This window comes from Prionailurus viverrinus, chromosome E1, assembly GCF_022837055.1.
Source record: "Prionailurus viverrinus isolate Anna chromosome E1, UM_Priviv_1.0, whole genome shotgun sequence".
NCBI classification, from domain to species: domain Eukaryota; kingdom Metazoa; phylum Chordata; class Mammalia; order Carnivora; family Felidae; genus Prionailurus; species Prionailurus viverrinus.
The window spans coordinates 20,512,300-20,538,174 of NC_062574.1; the positions used below are offsets into that span (position 1 = coordinate 20,512,300).

Sequence of the window (25,875 nt, forward strand, 5' to 3'; positions counted from 1 at the left end):
TTGTGATACATGAGCTGCCTTTAAAACAAACCATTTTTAAGGATGAAATGATATGTCACTGAAAATCATAATTAATATGCTGAAGCCTAATGTGTTCCCTTCTAGAAGGTGCCTCAGCAGCAGGGCTCCTATCCCTAACAATCTGTGGGAAGACATTTCTAAGTCAACTGGGAACAATAAACACAAGCTACATATTAGGTGATGTTAAGGAAGTATTATGAATTTTAAGTGGAATGATAGTGGTGTGCGAAAGTCCTTATCTGTAGAGACTATAATAGCATGTGAGGGCAAAATGGCCATACATCTGGGAATCTTCTTTTAAAAACATCAAGCCAGGGGCGCCTGGGTGGCTCAGTTGGTTGAGCGTCCGACTTTGGCTCAGGTCATGATCTCACAGCTTGTGAGTTCAAGCCTCGTGTTGGGCTCTGTGCTGACAGCTCGGAGCCTGAAGCCTGCTTTGGATTCTGTGTCTCCCTTTCTCTCTGCCCCTCCCCACACATTCTGTCTCTCTCTCAAAAATAAGTAAACATTAAAAAAAAATTTAAAAACCCATCAAACGAAACCAAACAAACACACATAAAAACATAAGGTGAGTACTAGACAAAATAGAATAAAAACAGCAAAACACTGATAATTGTTGCAGCTTGGAGAAGGCAACATGGGGACTCTTCATGCTCTTCTTTCTACTTTTGTGAGGATTTGCAATGCTTCCTAATAAAAATGTCCAAAAAGAAAGAGAAAATACACCTTCTTCCAAGTTATACTCAAAAAGCGGCTGTATATTAGGCCCTCCAAATTCAATAAATTCTAGAAACTAGAGTTAGTACACTTCACATTCCATGATTATAATGCAGTGAAACTAAGTTACTAACAAACTAGAAAGTGAAATAAAACATACCCATAAAGCATGGTATCACCTGGAAATGATTTTCAAATGTTTATCAATTTTGAGAAAGAGTGAGCAAGTGAGCAAGGGAGAGGGGGAGGGGGAGACAGAGAGAGAAAATCCCAAGCAGGCTCCGTGCTCAGTACCCCAATGCGGGGCTTGATCTCACGACCATGAGATCATGACCTGAACCAAAACCAAGAGTTGGGCACTTGACTGACTGAGCCACCCAGGTGCCCCTGGAAATGACTTTTAAAATATTCTTAACTAGCCAACAGATACATGAGAAGATGCTCAGCATCACTAATCATCAGGGAAATACAAACCAAAACCACAATGAGATACCACCTTATACCTGTCAGAATGGCCAGAACCAAAAAGACAGAAATAACAAGTGTTGACAAGGATGTGGAGAAAAACAAACACTTGTGCACTGCTGGTGGGAACGCAAACTGGCACAGCTACTATAGGAAACAGTATGGAGGGTCCTCAAAAAATCAAAAATAAAAATACCATACGACCCAGTAATTCCACTACTGGGTATTTACCCAAAGGAAATGAAAACACATTTGGAAAGATATATGCACCCCTATATTTACAGCAGCATTATTTACAATTGTTAAGATATGGAAACAACCCAAATGTCCATCGACAGATGGACAGAATTTGTGGTATATATATATAAAATGGACATATATGGATATAGATATACACACACAATGGAATATTATTCAGCCATAAAAGGCATGAGATCTTGTTGTTTGTGACAACATGGATGGACCTAGAGGGTATTATGTTAAAAGAAGTAAGTCAGACAGACAAAGACAGATATCATGTGATTTCACTTATATGTGGAATCTAAAAAGCAAAACACACAAAAAAGAGAAACAGACCCATAAATCTGATGGCTGCCAGAGGGGAGGAGGAGTGGGGGGCTGGGCAGAATGGGGGAAAAGGAGTGGGAGGTACAGGCTTCCAAATATGGAATGAGTAAGTCACAGGGACAAAAGGTACAGCACAGGAATATAGTCAATAATATTGGAATAGCGTTGTACGATGAGAAATGGTGGTCACACTTGTGAGGACAGCACAGCATGTAGGCTTGTTGAATCACTGTCTGCTACACCTGAAACTAATGGAGCATGTGTATCAGTTAGCTCAGCTCAGGAAAAAAAAAAAACAGTAAATACTTTCAAACAGAAAAAAAGAAGTTTAAGACAACTTTTTGGGAAAGAGGAAATCTAAACATAAAAATAAATGATAACCTATCAGGCCCAACAGTCACAGCAAAAGTAGTTCTGGAAACAAATTCCATATCCATTAGCAAATGTGAAAGACCAAAATGCATGAAGCACCTAAAACTCCAGAAGTTGGAGAAAAGATAATCGCCTGCTTGTTCCTGCTCTTTTCGTTCCAAAAAGAAGGGACTGCTGAAGATAAAAGGCAAAATTAATAAATTAAAGATGAGAAAATGGTGGAATGAATAAATCAGAGAGCTGGTTCACTGAGAAAAAAAAAACAGTGAAATGCATCATTAACTAAAGTTGATAAAGAAAAAAGACAATGGGCATAAAGCAAATACACAGAGTAAGAATAAGAAATGTTAAGAGGAATGACTAAAGACACAGGGAAGATGAAAAGAAACCTAAAAGGTTTCTCTGTTCAATTCTATTCAATTAAATTTGAGAACCTGTATGATTTTCTAGGAAAATATAAATTACCCAAACTGATTCCACAGAAGACACAAAATAAAAACACATCAATGATTATGAAGAACTAGAGAAAGCTCCTGAAGAGTTGTGATCTAAAAAATGCCCCTTCTTAGATGTCTTCACAGGAAATTCAACCTGAACAGATCACCTCCAATGTTACTAGATCATTCCAAAACATGGGAAAAGAAGGTTACCTTGCTGAGGCAAACATAATATTGACACTGAATTGATTAGTACAATTCTCAGAACTGATGGCTCAAAAGAGGAAAAAAAAATTACATGAGCATCTTGGTTCTCGTGAAGAAGTAGTTTCACTTACTTCAAATCTATTCTTTTTTTTTTTAAACATCTATTCTTGATTTTGAAAGTACTCTTCTTAACACAACAGAAATAGATGGAAACCTCCTTCACATGCTCAAATGTATCCACCTCCATCAGTGGCATGCAAAAATAGAAACCCACTAGAAGGAGCACCTGGTTGGTTCAGTGAGTTAAGCGTGTGACTTCCACTCAGGTCACGATCTCATGGTTCGTGAGTTCGAGCCCCACGTAGGGCTCTCTGCTGAAAGATCAGAGTCTGGAGCCTGCTTCAGATTCTGTCTCTCTCTACACCTCCCCTGCTTATGCTCTATTTCTCTGTCTCTGTCTCTCTCTCAAATATAAATATTTATTTTTAAAAAAATTTTAATGTTTATTTTTGAGAGAGAGAGAGAGAGAGAGAGAGAGAGAAAGAGACAGAGAGACAGAGCATGAGCAGGGGAGGGGCAGAGAGAGAGAGGGGAACACAGAATCTGAAGCAGGCTCCAGGCTCTGAGCTGTCAGCACAGAGCCCGACGCGGGGCTCAAACTCATGAACCGCGAGATCAAGACCTGAGCCGAAGTTGGATGCTTAACCGACTGAGTCACCCAGGTGCCCCTATAAAATAAACATTTAAAAAAATTAAAAAAGAAAAGAAAAGAAACTCACTAGAAGCATTCCCCATAAATTCAGGAACACTTCAAGGATGTCCAATATCACCATTCCAGGAAATTTCACAAAGGAGGTTTTGCAGCAGTGTGGTCCCTTCCCCATAACGCGACTGCCAGTTTGAGGGCAGTGGCTCAGAAATACAGCTAATCCTCACAAGAGCAAGAAGAAATTTTCCCATGTGCCATCTCAAAAGGACTCTGGACTTTACATGCTTCTGTATGTCCTTTATCAAACATTATATACAATGTGTTCAAATACTGCTGACTTATTGAAGATCACTATCCTACAATTCCATCCTGAACTCCACATAAAATTGGAAACAACAATCACATGTGAGGTTAGCCCACATTTTGAATATTTTTATCTCACTAGCTTGAGGTCTTTTCCTCCTTCATCAGCTTTATCAAAACCTCTTTTTCATACTCACATATTTTCCACCCTTTCTTCCCCACTCATTCCTTTGTTTCCCATACCTGCTTATGAGACTGTGCCAATTTTTCTAAGACCTAATAATCAAACCACTACCATCTTCTAATCAGGAAGCTACCGTTTAAGCAAAAAGAAAATTCTACGAGCCTATGAACTTCAGGAGGCCGATGGATCTGAATCCTTAGAGCGTGAGGCTTCTATTATTTCCTGTAAAAACACATCTACAGTTTCACATAATTGTAATAGAAGACTGCCAATTGACTTTAGACTCAAACTTGACTGTGTCCCTGACAATTCCTAGTGCCATGGGTGCTACAAGGTTCGAGCCACATTTAGGAAACAATAAACACTGGGAAACCCATGGCATGTAGTGTGAAGCAGGTCAGGAGCTGGCAGCTGTGGAATTCATGAGCTATAATCCCAGGGTACCCACAACTGCTTGGAGGAAAATGATTAAAGCCTTAAGATATTCCTTTAAGAAAGAATGCCTATGGTTAGTAGCCTTCAGTATGTGACGTAAGGGCCTTGAGCTCATAACTACACCACGGCACACTGGAAAGGATAATTCCATTCTTAGAGCTAGGATCAAAGCTGTGCGAGCTGAAATGGTCTCAGTGACCATTAAGACCACTGTCTACAATCAATTTAGACGCCCTTTAAGAAAGGGCTCATTCCCTCAAATGAAGACACAATTCACAGAGGCACTATCTTATAGATGGATCGAGAAAGCCACTCTTCAAATCCATCAACCAATTCCAAATTTGTTAATGGCCACACAACAGATAAATTTCTCTAATCCTTTTCCATCTCCCTTTGAGAATCCGTCTTTCATATCACCTTATGTGACAATTTTGATCTTGCCCTATGATTCCCTAAAATGAGAATATAAACTTAAAACTACACATGCATCAAAAACAAGAAGGGAGAGTTTCTTGAGGGAAGCCATACTCTACTTCTCTTTTAAGACAGCAACGTATTTTAAACTAAATGGGTACAGAATATTAGAGAATCATGACTCTTTGTAATGCATTTGGTATGAGATTTTCATTAAGAATTTCATTAGGAACTACTGTCTTCTTTCAGGATTTCCCAATTTATGCAACAGATAAGCATCTTATTTTCTGAGAATTAATGAATACAGCATATAGAAGAGAAATAGTAAGAAAGCCCAAACCAGAAAAATCCAACCTGAAGACTGAAAAAAGCTGAAACAACAAGATCAGCTGGGACAGACAGGCCTCACAATACACGTGCTCATTACACATGTCAGCTCAGCCCCGTGTGCTCACTGCTGAGCTGACTGCTGATCTCTCAGCACCTCCTTGCTTAAAGCTGTAATTCTGAAATCTTTTTTTTAAATTTTTTTTTTCAACGTTTATTTATTTTTGGGACAGAGAGAGACAGAGCATGAACGGGGGAGGGGCAGAGAGAGAGGGAGACACAGAATCAGAAACAGGCTCCAGGCTCCGAGCCATCAGCCCAGAGCCTGACGCGGGGCTTGAACTCCCGGACCGCGAGATCGTGACCTGGCTGAAGTCGGACGCTTAACCGACTGCGCCACCCAGGCGCCCCTGTAATTCTGAAATCTTTAAATAGTGTCTTCAGTGCTGCCTGGAAACACCATCTTATTTGGTCTCTCATTCAAATGTGATGTAAGGAACACACACACACACACACACACACACACACACACACACACACACCCTCAAATGTAGAGGGTAGGTGGGTAAGTGAAACAATTGTGTACTGTGAAAGAAACCGAAGTATGACCTTTAAAAAATCTCACTGGCCGTTCTGATTCTTTTCCTATGGTGATGCAGAGAGGTATACACAACTGGGGTTTTGCATAAAAAGCTTTTTTCAGCAGTCAGGCAAGACATTCAGGTTTCATGTCATTCAGAAAGGGTGTTTATAAGACTAAAAATATCCAGTGCTTCAGTGAGTCAAGCTCTTTCATGCATTAGCTGGTGGGAGTATAAACTGGTCCAATCTTTCTGGAAGCCATCTGACAAAGGGGACAGAAAATCTTAAAAGTGCATATCTTTTAAACCGAAAATTTTGTGCCTGAGAATTTATTCTGAGAAAACAATCAAGGATGATTACTAGTACTTACTAGTAGCAGGAATAGCAGTACGAGTAGTAATAACAATAGCTAACATGTATTGAATTCTGGGTCAGACACTGCAGACCTGTGCACTGAAGCGGGACCTAGAGAGTGAAAAACTGGAGAAACCTAAACATCTGGTGATAGCACATTGATTGAGGAAGTTCTAGTAAATCCTATTAAGGGCTAAGGCAGCTATTATGAATATGCAAATAAAAATTTACACACATAAAGACAGAACAAAAAAGTTTACACAAGAATATGGCATGATTTAATTTATATTTAATATAAAATTATATTTTAAAAATATAAAATTATTTCTATGTTTTTCATCTTCCTACATGAAAACTTGTACTGCTACTACTTATGTACTATAAAACAATAAAAGTCTTGGAACTCTAGATGTCTTTTTTAAGATGGTCATTTCTTTTTTTTTTTTTTTTTTTTTTTCAACATTTTTATTTATTTTTGGGACAGAGAGAGACAGAGCATGAACGGGGGAGGGGCAGAGAGAGAGAGGGAGACACAGAATCGGAAACAGGCTCCAGGCTCCGAGCCATCAGCCCAGAGCCTGACGCGGGGCTTGAACTCCCGGACCGCGAGATCGTGACCTGGCTGAAGTCGGACGCTTAACCGACTGCGCCACCCAGGCGCCCCAAGATGGTCATTTCTTAAAAAAAACCCAAGATATCTGGAGCAATTTCACAGATCTCCTAAAATGTCAAGCATATGACTAAGTATATGATGGAAAACAGGACGCACTAAACAGATCATCTGTAATTCTTGATACTGAATGCTTAGTGGTTTAGATAGTGACAGTGTAGAACTATACATTTTTTACAAATCAGAAAGCAATGCAATTTGTATCTCTTCTGCAGTCTCTGTGGTTATGCAGTTTATTTCTTTAAGAACAACTGTTTTGGGAGCGCCTGGCTGGTTCACTCAGAGGAGTGTGAGACCCTTAATCTTGGGGTCGTGAGTTCAAGCCCCACGTTGGGTGTAGTGATTAGTTAAATAAAAATTAAAGAAAAAAAGAACAATTTTGGAGGTTCTGGTTTTGGTCAACATCATTAATTTTGCCTCTTCCAACTTGCCATTACATTTCTATTAAGGTACAGAAACAGTATGACAATACACTGAAAGCTAGTTCTCACAAGTTAAAAACTGTAACACAGTATGACACTGGCATAAGAATTGTCAATGGAATAAAATAGTGAGTTCTGAAAACAGACTCAAGTATATATGGGAATTTATTATTAGACAAAAGCAAAATTTCAATATAGTGGGAAAAAGAGGAATTTTTAAATAAACTGGATTACAACAGCTGGTTTTTAATTTGGAACAAAACAGAGCTGGACCCTTAGATAACACCATGTATAAAAACTAAATCCCAGAACCATAACTTTTTTTGAAGAAACTCAAAGATATAAAGAAAAAAAAAGATAAGACCTATTAAGTGAAAAATTTCATGTCAAAGAGTATACCATAAGTGGAGTCAATGACAAATGATAGCCTAGGAAAAACACCTGCAATAATAAAGATAATCGCTCCCACAAATTCATAAGAAGACAAAGAACCCAATAGAAAACTGGGCCAAGGATGTGCATAAGCAAGTAACAGAAAAGGCAATCCCAAAAGACCAACAAATACACCTTGTCATGAGAATACAAAATTAAAGTAGCAACGAGATATCATTTCTTATTGATAAGAATGGGAAAAATTCAAAAGCCTGGTAAAAGTCATTGTGGTTAAAAAAAAATTAGGGAGGGAAGCCTGGGTGGCTCAGCCCGTTGAGTGTCTGACTTCGGCTCAGGTTATGATCTCGAGGTTTGTGAATTTGAGCCCCACATCCTGCTCTGCTCCTGACAGCTCAGCTCGGAGCTCGGAGCCTGGAGCCTGCTTCAGATTCTCTGTCTCCCTCTCTCTGTCGCTCCCCTGCTTGTGCATGTTCTTTCTCTCTCAAAAATAAATAAATAAACTTAAAAAAAAATTAGGGAAAAGAAGTTCACTTACATTGTGGGCTACAAAATGTGAACTGTTTATATGGATGATGATTACAAATATAATATATACCCTTCAACCAACAATCTTGCTCATGGGAATCCAGTGCACAGAATGAAGGCATTAGCTGGGAATGCAACCTGGTGCAGCCACTCTGGAAAACAGTATGGAGGTTCCTCAAAAAACTAAAATAGAACTACTCTATGACCCAGCAATTGCACTACTAGGTATTTAACCAAGGGATGCAGGTGTGCTGTTTTGAAGGGACACACGCACCCCCATGTTTATAGCAGCACTATCAACAACAGCCAAAGTATGGAAAGAGCCCAAATGTCCATCGATGGATGACTGGATAAAGAAGATGTGGTATATATATATACACAATGGAGTATTACTTGTAGCAATCAAAAAGAATGAAGAGTATTATGCTAAGCGAAATTAGTCAGAGAAAGACAAATGTCATATGACTTCACTCATATGAGGACTTTAAGATACAAAACAGATGAACATAAGGGAAGCAAAAATAATATAAAACAGGGAAGGGGAAAAAACATAACAGATTCCTAAATATAGAGAACAGAGGGTTGCTGGAGGGGTTGTGGGAGGGGGGGATGGGCTAAGTGGGTAAGGGGCATTAAGGAATCTACTCCTGAAATCATTGTTGCACCATATGCTAACTTGGATGTAAATTAAAAAATAAATAAATTATTAAAAAAAAATGAAGGCATTAGCATTGAAGTATTGGTGCATAGGATGAAGTATTCCTATATGTATAAGGAAGTCTATTAAAAGTATGGAAGATTTGGGGGTGTCCAGAAAAGAGTTAACACAGCAGGCCTGAGACTGTACCCTTAGAAAGGCCTGCTTCCTTTTTTTTTTTTTTTAATTTTTTTCCCCATTTATTTTTTGAGAGATAGAGCACAAGTGGGGGAGGGGCAGAGAGAGAAGGAGACACAGAATCCAAAGCAGGCTCCAGGCTCTGAGCTGTCAGCACAGAGCCCCACGCAGGGCCCAAACCCACAAACCGTGAGACCATGACCTGAGCCGAAGTTGGACGCCCAACCGACTGAGCCACCCAGCCACCCCTAGAAAGGTCTGCTTCCAAGGTTGGCCCTTGGCTAGTATCATGTCTGGGAACTTGGCTGGAAAACAATTTTACATGCTGATATAAAACTTTCCCTAAATGGTAAGAGTGGCTCGATGCGGTTACACTGCTTGTGCAAAGAATGAGGTTTATGCTAAATGCCTGATTTTCTTCTGGGTATCTGGGACTTGGGTACATGTTAGGCAGAGGGTGCCTACATAATGAATCCCCAGTAAAAATTTTGAGCACCGAGTCTCCATTGAGCTTCTCTCGTAGACAACACTTTGCACATGCTGTCACAATCCATCTCTGGAGGAATTAAGCATGTCCTGTGCAACTCCATAGGGAAAGAACTCTTGGAAGCTTGGTCCTAATTTTCTCGGGATTTTGCCCCATTTGCCTTTTCCCTTTGCTGATTTTTGCTTTGCATCCTTTTGCTGTAATAACTTTTCCTCATGAGCACAACTATATCCTGTTAGTCCTTTTAGTGAATCACGAAAACTGGAAATGGTCTTGGGGACCCTGTGACACAGGTGGTGAGAAGTGGGCAGGCAGAGATGGTAAATGTGGGGAAAGAGAGTAACAAAATATTATTAAAAAGTCACCATGTGAACCACGACCTCATTTATTTTATAGCATATATGCTTGAATATATGCACAGAAAGATATTAGCAAGGATGGGCACCACAATGTTAATGGTTTGTTACCTCTGGATGGTGGGATTTTAGGTTATTTTCCATGATTTCTCTTATGTTTTTCTATATGCTTTGAATTTGTTTTTCAAAGTGTACGATAAGTACACTTTAATCATATAATCAGAAAAATATATAAAGCTATTTTTTATTTAAAAAGGAAATAAAAGTCAATTGTTAGATGATTCTGGTTTAAAATAGCATTTCCTAATGCTGCCTCTCTTCACTTCCTGTTCCATTTCTATAAGGTTACAGAAAAAATAAAAACACATATCACGTAAAAAGTTAGGTGGTTAATGACCTATTCCCAGAAGCTGAGAGAAATTTCCAATAATTTTATGGCTTGTGGAGTTGGTTTAAAGAACATAATCAGTAGATCACCTATATCCTACCCTAGAATGGCCTGCCTGAGAATTCAGAGGAAGATCCTTATTTCCTGCTTCACTGCTTTATGTTTAAGAAATGCAAGATCTATATCACAGAGAAGACTGGACAGCTTTTCCTCCATGGCACGGGTGATGGCTTCTGAAGTAGCCATCCTTTCTCTTTTAGAATCTCCCCTTTCTAAGTAGAAATTGTAGTTTCTCATCAGAAACAAAGCAGAGGTACTGTAGAGAGGACAAAGAAAGAGTCATAGTAGGTGAGAATACGTACTGTACAAGAGCTGGCTTGTGGGGCTGGGGGCGCCATCTTTGATTAGCAGAACTGCCGCAGACTAAAGTCTGTGGGACACTGTCAACTGAGGAGGTGAACAACCTGCCAGTGGAGACTTAAGAACAGGATTCTATCAGTCATCAGGTGGACAGAAAGTGAGTTCAGGGTAGGGCAACTAAATAATGTATGTTCTATACCGTGACACTTTAGAGAGCGAAACTAACAGTTATGAGAGACAACAGGCACGGACCAGGACTGTCCCAAACAAATGGAGAGAGACGGTCACTGTCCTTCAGGGCCAAACCCTGAGCCCGAGTCAATCTCTTGAATAGGTATAAAGGAGAAAAACAAAGTATCAGATCTGCAAAAAGAACGACAACAAAAAACATCACTGGTAAGTACTGAAGATCACTGAAGATCAACATAAAGGATTTAAATATACAGAGGAACAAGATGCAGGCAAATAATTTACCATGGCAGACAGAAAACAGACACCAACTGCATAACACAGATCTGAGTAAAGGCAATACAAGAAACAAAACAAAACAACAGTTAATAGAAAAACTGTTTCAGGATGAAATGGAATTTAGTGTGCTACTCCAAAAGATTTTCTGAGTTCTAGGCAAAATACATGATAGAGACCTAAACTTAGAAACCTGTTGGCAATTGGGAAGGAAGAGAAAACCTTCATTATTTGCACATGATATAATCAATTCCCCAGAAAAACTAACAGGATCAACAAAGGTTTCATTCTGGATACAGATAAACCAACATAAGCCCATATTATTTCTCTGTACCAACACTGGCATGTAAAAAATTCACAGCAGTAACAAAAACAATCTAGGAATTAACCATGAATTCATAAGGCCTCTCCCTAAATCTAAAGGTCAAAGAAATGATTTAAAGAAGCCCATTTTGTACTCTTAAGATGATTTAATACTATCAAAATGTTAATTATTTCAAATTAATCTATAAATTCAATGAAATCCTAATAAAAATTATTGTTTAATTAATGAATCCGATAAACACATTAACACATTAATGTTTATATTGCAAAATCAAGGTCTATGTATAGGTTAATCCACCTTCATAAAGAAGAGTAGAGAAGACAACTTATTCTACCATCCACTAAGACATACTGCAATAAAACCCATGTGGCATCAATGTAAAAATGGGCAACTGTATAAATACAACATTCAGAGATGGAATATATACAATGACAGTTGTTAAGTGTTGCCCCACAAATCAATGGGAAAAGGTCACAGTGTTTAGTAGACGGTACTGAGAAAACGGTTCACTATAGTGAAGAAAATGAAACTGGATACCTACGTAAAACCAAATATGTAGACAGGTTCTAAATGAATTCAAGATCTAAATGTGGAAGATCCAAGAATACAGTTCAGTGGAGAAAACAGAGGCTAGTGTCTTTGTGACTTGGAGACAAGGAGAGCCTTCTTCAACAAAACATAAGGCAAAGACTTGATTACATCAAAATTAAGGATTCTCTTCAACAAAGCATACGACAGATACAGTTCATGAGAACACCTACAGAATAGAATGTATTTAAAATGTCTAACGTGAAAAAGTGATTAATGTCCAAAATATTCAAGGAATTCCCACTAATCAACAAGAAAATGATGCCAGCTCCAGGAGAAAAACAGACAAAGGATACAAACTGGCAGTTTATAGGAAGACCCCAAAAGCAAGCAAGCATTTAATGAGATGCTCAGGTTCAATGGTAACCAGAGAAATACAAAGTAAAAGAACAATGAGATATTATACCTATCAGTCTTGCAAAATTGAGGTGACTAGAAGGTACGAGTCAGGATGTGGGCCCTCGGTAACTCCCACAGGGAGCTGGTGGCCATGCAAACTGGGAGTCCTCCCGGGGAGAAAACGGGCACTACTTATACCAATCAGGTCTATGTACACCCTATGGTCCAGCAGCTTTTCTCCTGGTACGTATCCCACAGAAAATTCTCGCAGAGGCACAAGAGTTTTAAAAATACCCATCTATAACTTTTTATCTTAAAATGGCCCATATGGAAGGTATGGAAATAGGTATGGCATACAAGAAGAAAAACATGAGTGAGTGAATGAAGTGAGAAAGGGGGCCCTGCGCAGAATTATGACAGATACTACAATCCACTGAGCTTTATGTCACTACCCCACTCTTGAGTCAAGTGCTGGTGGTGGGTAATGACGGGTGAGGAGGGGGTGTCAAACACATTGACAAAACTTCTGAATTACAAGGTAAAAAAAAAAAAAGCCCGTTACCCAGTTAAGCTGAGGGAAAAAACTCAGAAAATAACAAGAGACAGAAAGCTGGCTGCTTCAGACATCCCTCCAACTTTAAATATCAGAAGATAAAATGCCTTGAGTTTTGAGGATAGAATAATTTTGAGCTCAGGCAGCCAAATAAATTTCCCATGTGTGAAGACAACAGAAAACATTGTAAGATATGCCCCGATACAAAGAATATACCATCATGAACATTTCTTGAATCAAAGAAAACATTCAATAAATTTTTGAGAACATAAAAGCAAGAGCTGATCCTTATATATAAAACATAAAACTACCTTTTGTAGAAAGAGGACAATCCTCACAAGCATCTGGGCACGGAGTTCTTCCAAGGTAAACAGTGTTCGGGGTGTTCGAATGAAAATTTTGGTTTTCCCATAAGCCACATCATCCTGAAAACCACAATGTTCAACCAGCTTCTTGACAGCCTCTTTGTCTGAAGGGAGGTCATGGTTGGGCCAGGTGAATTCAGAGATCATCTTGTATCTGTGTGAACAGGGCATATGTTAATGGAGAAAACCTTATGGTCTCAACAGATACAGAAAAACTATTCAAAAATATTCAATAAATTCAAGACATTTCATAGAAAAACAACTTAGTAACGAATTCTATTCATTAATCTGGTAAGAGATGTAGAAAAAGACTTGAATAGATACAATACTCCCTCATGATAACAACTCTTACTAAACCAGAAGAGTCTTTTCTTAATTTAATACAGGCTCACCTACCAAGAACTTACAGCAAATATCATTCATAAATGGGTTACCTTTGCTAATTCTCTCATAAACAGAAATAAGACAAGGGATACCCCAATCATGGCATTAGTGAGAACCATAAACAAACTGGTATACGACTGGGGAAGGAACAAAATGAACATTATGACTTGCTTCAGAGGAAATCAAGCAGATTTGCAGATAAACACTATTATCACTAAAAGAAAACCAAGCATATAAGATCAATACACAAAAGCAAATTGTGTTTCTAGGTACAAGCAGCCATGTTGGCCCCTCGTAAGGTGGCTCACTACACACCAGCTTCTCAGGAATGAAACTGAGCAAGAGTCACAGCCTGCTTTCAAAAGCGACATTCTAGGGGCATGTGGGTGGCTCAGTCGGTTAAGCGTCTAGCTCTTGATTGTGGCTCAGGTCATGATCTCATGCTTTGTGAGAGCCAGACCTGCGCTGTCATCACGGACCCTGCTTGGGATTCTCTCTCTCCCTCTCTCCCTGCCCCTCCTTTGCTCTCTCTCTGTGTCTCTCTCAAAATAAAGAAACTTTGAAAAAAGTGACATTCTATTACTTCTGCCACCGGGAGGGGATTACCAAGGGCATGAGTACAGAGAGGTGGGGATCTCTGAAGGCTGGGGCCATCTCAGAAGGCTGCCTACCACAGCACTGTTTTCCCCCAGTGCCAAGTTGTTTACTACATGTAGCCAAATTTAGTAATTTTTTTTTCATATATTACGTCTGAATTTTAATCCATAGCAAGAAAGGCTCTCTTCCTACTCAGGCGACAGAATAATTCACTTATGAGTTCTTCTAGTAGTTGGATGCTTTCATTGTCTACATTTAAATCTTTCAGCCATTTGGGGTTTATTTTGGTATACGGTGTGAGAAATGGATCCAACTTTAATCTTTTGTCAAGTGGTCACCCAACTGTTCCAACACTATTTACTAAAAAGTCCCATCTTTCTCCCTGTGATTTAATATGCCATTTTAATCATATACTAAATTGTATGTACTTCAGTTTATTTCTAGTTATTATTATTATCACAGACATTCTGGTCTGTTTCACTGCCTTGTTCATCTGTGCATCAGTCCCGTTTTGTTTTGTTTTGTTTTTTGAGAGAGACAGTGTGAGTGGGGGAGGGGCAGAGAGAGGGAGGAAGAGAGAAACCCAAGCAGGCTCTGCACCACCCACCAGCACAGAGCCTGAGGCGATGCCCAAACTCATGAACTACAAAATCATGATCTGAGCCAAAACAGAGTTGGAAGCTCAACCGACTGAAACCCAGGCACCCCAGTCCCATGTGGTTTTAATCACAGATGTCTTAAAGTATTTTTTAATATCTGATGGTCTCTCCTCATCCTTTTCTTTTTAAAGGTTCTTTCTAGCTACTCCTGCATGTTTATTTTTCGATATGACCTTTAGAATCAATTTGCATAGTTTCCAGAGGAAAATAATCACAAACAAACAAAGAAATCCTTGCTGGCATTTTTACTGGGTTCCCACATTAAATTCATTAAATTTATCTATGATGTGGAACTGTCTCATCTAAGAACAAGGGATATCTTTCCATTTGTGCAAGTCTACTCTTGTGCTTCTTGGGAGTCTTTAAATGGCCTTCCCAGGGTTTTACACATTTCTTGTTGAGATAACACAGACATCTAAGTGGCTTCTAATCCCTTCTTCTTGATTTATCTCTCTTTTCTTAGATTCCATGACACCATGCTCTCCCTGGTTTCCTTCTGTCTCTCTGGATATTTCTTCTCAGTCTCATTTTCTGGCTACTTCTCCGCCATTACTGGACCCCAAAATGTTGGTGCAGGCCAGGGCTCGTAATAGGTCCTGTTCTACATAAACCTCTCCACATGACCTCATCTATTCCATCCACTTTGTTTGTGTGTGTGTGTGTTTGAGAGAGAGAGAGAGAGAGAGAGAGAGAGAGAGAGAGAGAGAGAGAGAAAGCAAGCAGGAGAAGGGCAAAGTGAGAGAGAATCCCAAGCAGGCCCCGCACTGCCAGCACAGGGCTCTACTCAGGGCTCAAACTCACAAACCATGAAATTATAACCTGAGCTGAAATCACGAGTCAGATGCTTAACTGACTGAGCCACCCAGATGCCTCTCTATCCACTTTAGTTTTCAATTCATGAATTTATTATCCATGCCAAGCTCTCAATTCTGAGCTTCAGATGCATACATCCAACGCCTACATAAATCTTGAGGGCATTTTATATTTCTCTTTCACTCTTTCCCACTTCAATGCCTTCAGTTACTAAAGCCAAAATCCTGTGAATTGTAATTTGATCCCTTCTCTTCTCTATCCGTCCTTCTAATTCATCATCAAATTCTTTTGGGTCTACCTCCAAAATATATTTAATATTCAACTATTCTCATCTTTACGGCCACAATTCAAGCCACCATCAAGTTTACTGCTATAGACTCCTGAATTGTTTTCCATTTCTTCCCCAATCCATTCTGTATGCTCAGCTGCCTCAGTGGTTTTCTAAAAAGCCATACATCATTTTTATCTTTTACTGCTCTCCTCTTTTAGCACAATACTCCAATCACCCTGGACTTCTCTAGGGACCTATAATGTGGTTGCCTCTTTCCAGCTTCAAAACCTTTGCATATGCTGTTCCCATTGCCTCCAATGCTTGTTAATCCACTCCTTGAAAGGCTGGCTCCTTCTAATCCTTGAGTCTTTTCTTCTTTCATCGACCATCAATCCCCCATTATTCTTCTCTATACACTTAAAAGCCTATTCACCTGCCCCATAGGGAGAGAAACAGAAACCAAATACAAGCATTCAACTATGAAGACAGAGGTAATACACCATATGAAGAAAGGAAACAAAATCAGAAGCATCCCAAATTCATTATAAAACTGGAATAAGAGTCAACATCTGGGCTATAATACAGGTAGTGATGGTGTGTTTGAAGTTTTAGGCACACTGTAGAAACTGGAAGCAACTTCTCTGCCATAGCGCTCAGCTAGGGTGTTCTTCCTTTCTTCCCAGTTGATAAAATGGCATGGACCCCAGTTCTCCAGGAAACCAGCATCCTGAACTTGTGGATTAAAAAGCTGAACTCCTGTGCTTCCTGACAACTAGTATTATCTCCCTGAAAGACTTTAGCAGGTTATCAGAACATTTAAACTCCTTCTCTTTTTTCAATAAAAGAAATAAAAACAAGGAAAAGTGACAAGTAAAAATTTAGGTTCAATCCCGCTTCAAAACATCTGCAAAAATTCAGAGTGGAAATATTATTTTTTTCTCCTAACATCATTGGAAACATTAGTCCAATGTCCTTCCTACACACCATCTATCCCACCCCATGTCATACTGTTAATTCGTTCAGTCAGTATGACAATAAAATAAAATGGCAATTTCTCAACTTGAACAAATTCATTTTATGTAAAGTGGATGATAAACACAGTCTGCAGAGTAGAAAGGGGCTATTTTTCCCAAATGCATACCCCACTGTCTCATACGACACCCTTTCTAGATGATTCTAGAGAGGACCTAATCTCAACTCACATAACCATCAATTATGTAGACTTGTCTTTCCACAATTCTGTCTTTTAAAAGTTAAGTCTAATACATTTATTATGATTACTACTATGTTTCAGGTTTCTCAACTTCTTTCATATTTTCTATTAGTTGTGCTTTCTGTTTGCTTTTTGCCATTTTCTCTTGGATAGACTTGAGTTTTCTTCATTTCATTTTATTTTCTCCTTCGATTTGAGAGCCATCCATTCAACTGTGAGGCAATGCACTGTTACAGATGGTGGGCTCAGAAGTCAATTGCTCAAGTTCAAATATGGCTCCACCACGTCCTGGCTCTGTGACCTGGGGCAATTTCTTAACCTTCCTGTGCCTCAGTTTCCTCATCTGCATAAAATGGGGGGTACCATCTTCTCCTTATCTGGTTGTCACCAGTGACTTAACTACATGCAGAGCTCTCAAAACAGTGCCTAGTTCTCTCTCTGCCCCTCCCCCACTCACATGCATGTAGGTACTCCTGCACTCTCTCTCTCAAAATAAATAAACTTTTGAAAAAAAAAAAAAAGAAAAACAGTGCCTAGTATATACAGTGAGCACTTCACAATGTTAGCCACTATTATCATTATCTTAATATTTTTAATATCTAAAAGTTATATATTTATATGAAAATATATGCTTATTTTTTCCTGTCTAGTTAATTATCTATATCCTTCCCATAAAAAGCACAAAAGTCTTTACTTCTTTATATTTCTCATACCAATTTTAATTTTTGTTCCAGATTATTACCAAAGACTCCCCCCCCCCCCCCCCCCCCGCCACCGCACTTACAGTTGATATGTGTTTAGAGGCAACAAAAGTTTTACTGATTTGTTCAATATTACTTTTTGCATTCCATTTTTCTCTTCTGCATTTATTTTTCCTTTTGCTCTAGAAGACTTTTTAGAGAGGATCTATGAATACTAAACTCTTTGAACCTATATATGTCAGAAAATATTTTTATTGTACTCAGACTCTTAAATGATAATTTGGCATGGAATAAAATTCTAAGTATAAAGTTCACTTCCCCTCACTGTCAAGATATTGCCGCTTTGTCTATTTGCATCAAATGTTGCTAATGAGAAGTCTGATATCCATATAATTTTCATTCCCTGGTAGTATTTTTTGTCTCTTTTTTTTTTTTTAGGAGCTCTAAGTATCTCTCTTTATCTCTTACCATTCTAAAAGTGAACATAATGTACTTAGGTTTCATTTTTTTTTTAATTCACATGCTTTACACTGAAGGCATTCTTTCAGTTTGAAGATTTCTGTCTTTTTTTTTGGGTCAGGAAAATTCCTGGCCACCGTTTGTTCATACAGTGCGTCCCCCCTCTTCTCTCCGCTCCTCTCGCTCCTGCTGAACAGGTGTTGGCACTCTTGGATGAAGCTTATGTACTGTCTGAGCTTTCTTTAGCATCTCCCATCTCGTTTTCTCTGTCGTGAGATCTGGAAGAAGTCTTCAAACTTGATCTTCCAGCTCACTAATTTGCTTTTTAAAAGAAGTTTAATTTTTTTTAATTGTGGCAAAATTTACATGCAGTAAAATGCACACATTTAGGTATACAACTCATCAAGTTTTGAACAATGTATACACCCTTAAAACTGACATCCGTTAAGATGCAGAATATCTCCACAATCTCAGAGAGCTCCTGGCTCTCCTTCTCCATCAATTTCCCCACTCCAGAACTCACACCTGTCCTGGTTTCTATCTGTTCTTGAACTTCATATAAGTGGCAGCCTAAAGTATGTATTCTTTTGTGACTTATCTTTTTTCTCAACATAATGTGTTATTCATTCCCTCTAACGCTGGTTAGTAGCCACTGTACAATTATCCGACAAGTTGCTGACTCATTCTCCTACTGATGGGTAATTCTCTCTTCAGTTGTGTTTATTCTGAATGTGTTTAATCTCTAATGATTCTTTTTAAAAAATTTATTTATTTTGAGATAGACAGAGAGAGCAAGCAGGGGAGGGGCAGAAAGAGAGAGGGAGAGAGAGAATCCCAAGCAGACTCCACACTATCAGCTCAGAGCCCGATGTGGGGCTCGAACTCACAAACCGCAAGATCATGACCTGAGCTGAAACCAAGAGTCAGACGCTTAACCAACTGAGCCACCCAGGTGCCCCTCTAATGATTCTTTTCAATATTTACCTGTTCTTATTTCTAACTTCATATTCCTATTATATAGGACCATAATTTCTCTCCTTCATCTCTCTGAAAATATTAAACAGGCTTGTTCCAATGCCATTTACTCCTTGGTCTGATTCCTCAGGGGTGAGGTTCTGCATCTGTTGAGATTACTGTCTCTTTTTCATTGTCTGGTCTCTCTCAGACATTTGGCTGTGATCTCGTCTACTTCCATAGAGTCCTTCTGTGTACATCTTGGCCTTGGTGGGCCTCTAGTCAAGTGGCTACTGTTGCTTCCTGGGTGTTGGCCATTGTGCCTACAATGTCTCCCTTGTCCTGGCCACTGTGGCAAACTCCAGCACAGCAGCCGGGATGGCTTCCTGAATGGCAAAGGCAGTCTTTCCTTAAAACTGCAACCTTGGTTGTACCTGGGTCTTCACATCTGTTTCACATCAGATTTAGGAGGGAGTCCTATTTCCAAGTTCACTGAGACGACCCTCCCCCCCCCCCCCCCGCCTTCTTGATTCCATAGCGTGGTTGTGCATTTTCTTCGTTTTAAAGACACACAATTTACATTATTTGGGAACATCAGATGTTCTTGGGGTAAAAGTGGATTTAAGCTTACACTGCTAAGACCGCCATTATTTGAAATTCACAGGTTCTTTCTGATCTTTCCTATTGTATTTTTATGTATGTTTTAGAAAACATATTCCCATCCTTATGGCATGTGTCTCATGCCAAGAAAAAAACACACCAAACCCTCCTGAGTTGAATGTAGAAGATATGTATGCACTTACAAAATTCCTTGTCTCCTCCAAGTCAAGCTTGCTTGCTTACTGTTCTCTTACCTCAGCTACTCTCCACGGCTCATGGAGTCGGATCATGTGTCTCATGATCACACATTTTCGGTTCAGCCCCATCCTATAGTTACCCAGCCCCCACCCTGCTCATTTTAATTTCTGATTTTTTTATGGGTGGTAACAAAATAACAAATTCTGACTGAGTAGTTGCTAGAATTCTAAGAATAATAACAGCAGACAAGCAATCTCTCTAACATAATTCTACACTGTTTGAAATCAAGACTCAGAATGAACACATCTCTATTCATGAAAACATTCCAACTTTACAGCCTCAATAAGCAAATGAAACACCAAGTCTAAAGAACAGTATGATTTTAATAAGGAAGATGGTCAGTTTTGAGCATGACCTTTTGATCGATGTCAAATCAAATTCGAATTTTCCAGGCTACTGTGCTTTACTCATTCTAGGGGGTCTCCATTTAGCGCAATCTCTTTCACTTCTGTGCAAAAGCAGCTGAACACCGGTGGAGGAAAACAGTAACGCTGGTCGCCTCACTGTCCATTTATAACCTCAGATCTCACACGGACGCTCAGATCTTCCTGGTGGCAATCCTTCCGTATGAACCTGTGCTTTCCCACTCTCCAAAATGAGATTTCCTACTTCCCCTCAAACCTCCCACACCACCCCTCCTTGTCCTCACTCTCCACTCCTGGTCTCACCTCATACTTGATTAAGGACACAGAAGCAGTCAGATAGGAACATGTTCATAAGCCAGCTTTTGGGCCTTTCTGCATCCATATTCGTATTCTCTGTCTTTTGTCCTGTTGCTATGGGGGAAGTGTCCCCGCTCTGACCTAGAGCTGACAAACCTTCCACCTGTGCTTGGGATTCTGAGCCTTGCCTTCTCAGGGATATCATGGTGATGACAATGACCTCCCTTTCTCCTGCACCACCAGGTTCTCCCTCTGTTCCGCATCAGCCCCACCTGCATACATTCCCTAGTGTCTCCTGACCTCACATCCCACTCCTGCTCCTGCTTCCTTCCATTCTTCCTGCCCTCATTCACGGCATGGATACTTGAGTTGTCTACGGGCATCTGGCCTCTCACTTCGCCTTCCCAACCTGTTCAGATCGGGTTCTGCACAACCTATCCTCCCTTGACCCCTATGTTGCCAAATCTAATGCTTAAGCTTCTGCCTTTATCTTACTTGATTGCGCAGCAACATTTGATCTGACGACTCTGCTTTTTCTTTTTGAAATACCATCTTCTTTCGGTTTCTGTGACATAACCCTCCCCTGGCATCTCATCTGTCTCACTGGTTGCTCCTTCTCTTCTCTTCGGTGGTTCCTTCCTCTCAGATCGCACAGGATCTGAATGGGCTCCTTCTCATGTATCCAGCTCTAAGACTTTATATAGGACGTCTACATTAACTACTCCAGCATCTCATCTCCAGCCTGCGCTTCCTCCCGGAGCTCCAGATGTGTGTTTAGTAACTTACTTAATGTTTCTATCTAGATTTCTCGTAGCCATTTCAAACCTAATGGTCAACAGACAAATCTCAATTCTGTCTTTGCCCCTGTTCCACGACCTCCTCAAGCTTTTCTCTTACCCTGTCTTTTGTCGGCATATGGCACTATGCTTACCCAGATGCTCATGCCAAAACCTAATTGTCACCCTCTGTTCCTCTCTATTCCACTCTTATCCAGCCAATCCGTGAGCAAACCTTGCCAACTTTCCCCTAAGACATACCTCAAATGTGTCCATACCCTTGGATCTGTAAGAATCTCTTGCTCATGGTGCTATCAAGCCCCCTTCCCTGGCCTCCTACAGTGACATCCCTAAATGTCACCTCGCTTCCTATCCACACGGCAGCCACAGTATCTCCTCAGATAATCGTAAGATTGTGTTGCTCCTGGCTTCAAATCCACCAACGGGTTCCCACCACATTTAGCCAAAATCGCAACTGTTTAGTCTGGATTACAGAATTTGACATGATCTGGCCCCTGTCCACCTCTCTGATTTCACCTTATACCACTGCCCTGTCCGTGAGCAGCCTCCAACCACACGGCTACATTTGCTACCTAACATACCCCACTTACCACTACAGTAGAGCCTTTCTCTCACTGTTCCCTCTGCCCTACCTGCTCCTCTCTCTGACCTTTGTATGGCTGGTTCCTGTCAGCATCATCTCCTTAGAGACTCTTCTGACCAACCAATATTTTATCTATTTATTCACATTTTGTGGAATCTGTAGTCTGTAGAAAATGTTCAATGAATGTTTTTAGATAAATAAACAGATGGAATTTAAAGGGACTTGATGAGTCCCAGTTGTCCACTATCATCATCATGACTAACAATAAATAACAGCAGTGATGATATCTTACATATAGTGAATGACTGCTATATGTCAGGTTCTATTTTGAATTTTTTTTTTAATGTTTATTTATTTTTGAGAGAGACAGAGAAAGAATGCGAGTGGGTTAGGGGCAGAGAGAGAGAGGGAGACACAGAATCTGAAGCAGGCTCCAGGCTCTGGGCTGTCAGTACAGAGCCTGACACGGGGCTCGAACTCACGAGCCGTAAGATCATGACCTGAGCTGAAGTCGGATGCTCAACCGACTGAGCCACCCAGGCGCCCCATGCCAGGTTCTATTCTAAGTGCTTTATAGATATAGATATATAGATATGGATATGGATATGGATTATGGATATAATCTTATTTAATGCTCCAGAAACCCTAAAAAGTAGTTACTATTATTACCCCCTTTTTATACATGAGGAAACAGAGGCATTGAAAGATTAGGTGATTTGCCCAAGGTCAAAAAGCTAAGAAATAGCAAGGCCAGGATTCAAACCAGGTAGACTAATTTCAAGGTCTTCATGATTAATTGCTTAATATTTTGTTGTTATGATAATTACTAATACTGGTAATGACAAAGCAGCATTAATTGAGCATCCATTATGTGCCAGGCACCTAGCTTTTTTACTTAGGCTTATTTAATGAGGTAGTATTATTATACTCATTTTATAGATGCAGAAACAGAGTTGGACATTAAATTTCTGGCCTAAGATCACACAGCAAATGAGTGGCATACCCCGGATTCCAACCCAGATGTGCCTCCAAGTCCATGCTCTTCCTCCCATGCTATATGGCCCACATCTTCTCCCCAAAGAATGAATCTTTTCTCACGGCCCATAAACCGCACACTTAGGGAGAGTCTCCTGCTGACTCTGAGAAAGTCTTTCATATTTGCGTTTCCCTCAACTCTTCCTCTTTCAACAGATATTTAGACTATCTGACACGTGCTGACAAAGCGTCACACACGGGGAGCACTCCGGAGTTCTCAGGGTCTGCCAGGTTCTTTGTTTAGTCCATTCTCACCTGTGAAGAAACTTCTCGTAGGTCTGGCGGAAGGCAAACCCCGCCCGCCGCACCCTCACATTTTCCAGTAGTCCAAGATACTCTACTTGGTGGCGACAGCGCTCATCGTCAAATATCTGTGGGGATTTCTTGTCATTGGGTTTGATGCAACGTACATAATAGGGCTCCTAAAGAAATAAATCAGCAAATGGTAAGTTTCACTGGAGAAAAATCCCAAACTAAGGATGCTAATGTGTAATTAGTGTTAATTGTGTCAAATTAAGCTCAGTGCCTCCAATTTCTCAGACATAAACTTGGGAATAGTTATTCTTCCTTCTCCTTCAAGACTGGAAGTTCTTGTGCATTTAGCTAAGATTTTGCTTTATTCTAGGAATCATCAGGAATTGTAGAAAGGGGATAAAGCTAAGGGGTAAACAGTTGAGACATGTAAACATTGAGTTTATGTGTCTTGACAGAAAGAAGGTTAAAAAGTACCAGAAAGAGTAATTTAATAGAAAGAGGCAGGAGCCGTGCTAAAGATGAACTGCCATGAAGAATGTGCAACGTAAACACAGCCCTGGCACATGGCAAGTGCTCCATAGTGTCAGCCACCATCATCACCACCACTGACATCATCACAGTAGTTTGTGCTTTTGAAAACGAGATTAAAATTTATAAGGAGAGAAGTTGCAAAACCTCCTGTAGGTGTCAGGGACTCTAAGAAAGAGCCTAGCAAGAAACCCCTCCCTTTGGGCCAATTAAGTTTTGTACCATGCATCAGATCATAACTCCTTTTAAGTATAAAACTGTGCTGGCATAGATCCTGGTCTGCTGAAGGTAACAAATTATCACTGGATGAATCAAGGAGGTCAAATGTATCCTACTTGCAGAGTAAAGAGTGTCGTTCCCTTCTCTGATCTATTACCTAGCAGACACACAGATGCACTTTAATTAAGAGACAGAGTCTTCTGTAGATAATTAGGCAATTTTGAGCTCCACTGTGGGCTGGAGGTAAAAAGTAGTAGTAAATAATTTAAGAAGTAGGAGAGATTTGAAGAATGAGAAGTTACTTGCATTCTGAACGGAGTGAGTTTTCAACATCTACACAGGAAGCTCCAAGTATAGACTTATCATGCTACTTTCCATGATGAAAAAAGAATGCCACTTTCTTCCTTCTTCTAGGCCCTACTGTATTGGTTTTCTATTGCTGCTGCTGCAGAGTACCACGGAGACTGCTTAAAAGCACAAAGTTGAACAAAAATCAAAACGGCTGCACTAATGCTCCAGTGAGGTTGGATCTTAAAGGAACCTTCTTCGTCTCTTCCGTAAACCTCCCTCTTCCCTTCTTAGCCTTTTGCTCCAGGAACCTGGTACCAGCCTAAAGACACAAGGAAGGGGGCTGGTATCACCCACACAACTGCTGTCAGAACAGGCTAGATCCTGTGTGTCCCTATAAAACGCCCCAGCCCCTTCCTCCGGGAGGGCTTGCAGTTTTTGAAGGCCCTGGCCTGCTGCGCAATAAAGCTGTCATTCCCCTTTATCCCAAACTCTGTCTTCGAGTTATACTTCGGCTCCGAAACACGGAGGTTGCTTTTTGACAGCACCACAAATTCAGTGGCTTAAAACAACACAAATTTATTCTCATACAGTTCTGGAGGTCAGCAGTCTAAGATGGTTCTCGCTGGGCTAAAAATCCTGGTGTCAGCAGGGCTCTTATTTTCTAGAGACTCTTAGAGAGAACCCACTTTCTTATCTTTTCCAGCTTCTAGAGGCTGCCCACATTTCTTGGCTTATGGCCTCCTTCCATCTTGAAAGCCAGTAATGAGCAGCCTGTCGAGTCTTTTGAATGATAGACCATCTCCCTGGTTCTGACTCTTCTGCATCCTCTTCTTTCCCTTTGAAGGACTCTTAAATTTACACAGCGCCTACTTGGATAATGCAGGAGAATGTCTTTATTTTGAGGTCAAAAATCAGCAGTCTTTACTCCATCTGCAACCTTCATTCCACCTTGTCATGCAACATAACATGTTTACATGTTCTGGGGAGTCAGGCATGGACAACCTTGGGGGGCTCTAATAAAATCTCAACCCCCCACCCCCGCCTCTCTGGACTTTGTCCCAGGTTTCTACCACAGAACTTCTAAAACCCTTGGAATTTCCTCAGTGGTAGGAGTATCTTTGTTATGCTAATGAAACAACTGAGACCCAGTTCCCAGACAGCTCCAGGACAAGGAGGGGGCTGGGGGGGGGGGGGGGAGTGTAGTCATCACAAAAACCCTCCACAGGATTAGAGGGATGGGACTTTCAGCAGCCTGACCTCCAGGGAGGGGAGGAAGGCTGCAGGTTGAGTCCAATCACAGACTCAAGATTTCACCAGTCATGCTTAGGTCATAAAACCCCGATTTAAAAAAACTCAGACACCGAGGCTCCAAGGAGCTTTCTGGTTGGTGAACATATTATCCCATGGGGAGGGTGATGGACCCTATCTCCA

The 25,875-nt window shown here is 40.3% G+C and overlaps 1 protein-coding gene across 1 annotated transcript in view; it reads right to left on the minus strand.

The window, feature by feature from the left end:
• MYO1D (myosin ID) overlaps nt 1-25,875 on the minus strand; it is a 358,631-nt gene that overhangs the window by 190,366 nt on the left and 142,390 nt on the right. The window contains exons 15-16 of the mRNA XM_047833109.1: nt 23,407-23,573; nt 13,112-13,319 (exon numbers count right to left, since the gene is read on the minus strand). Coding sequence (XP_047689065.1) covers nt 13,112-13,319; nt 23,407-23,573 — 375 coding nt within the window. The remainder of the gene's footprint in view (nt 1-13,111; nt 13,320-23,406; nt 23,574-25,875) is intronic.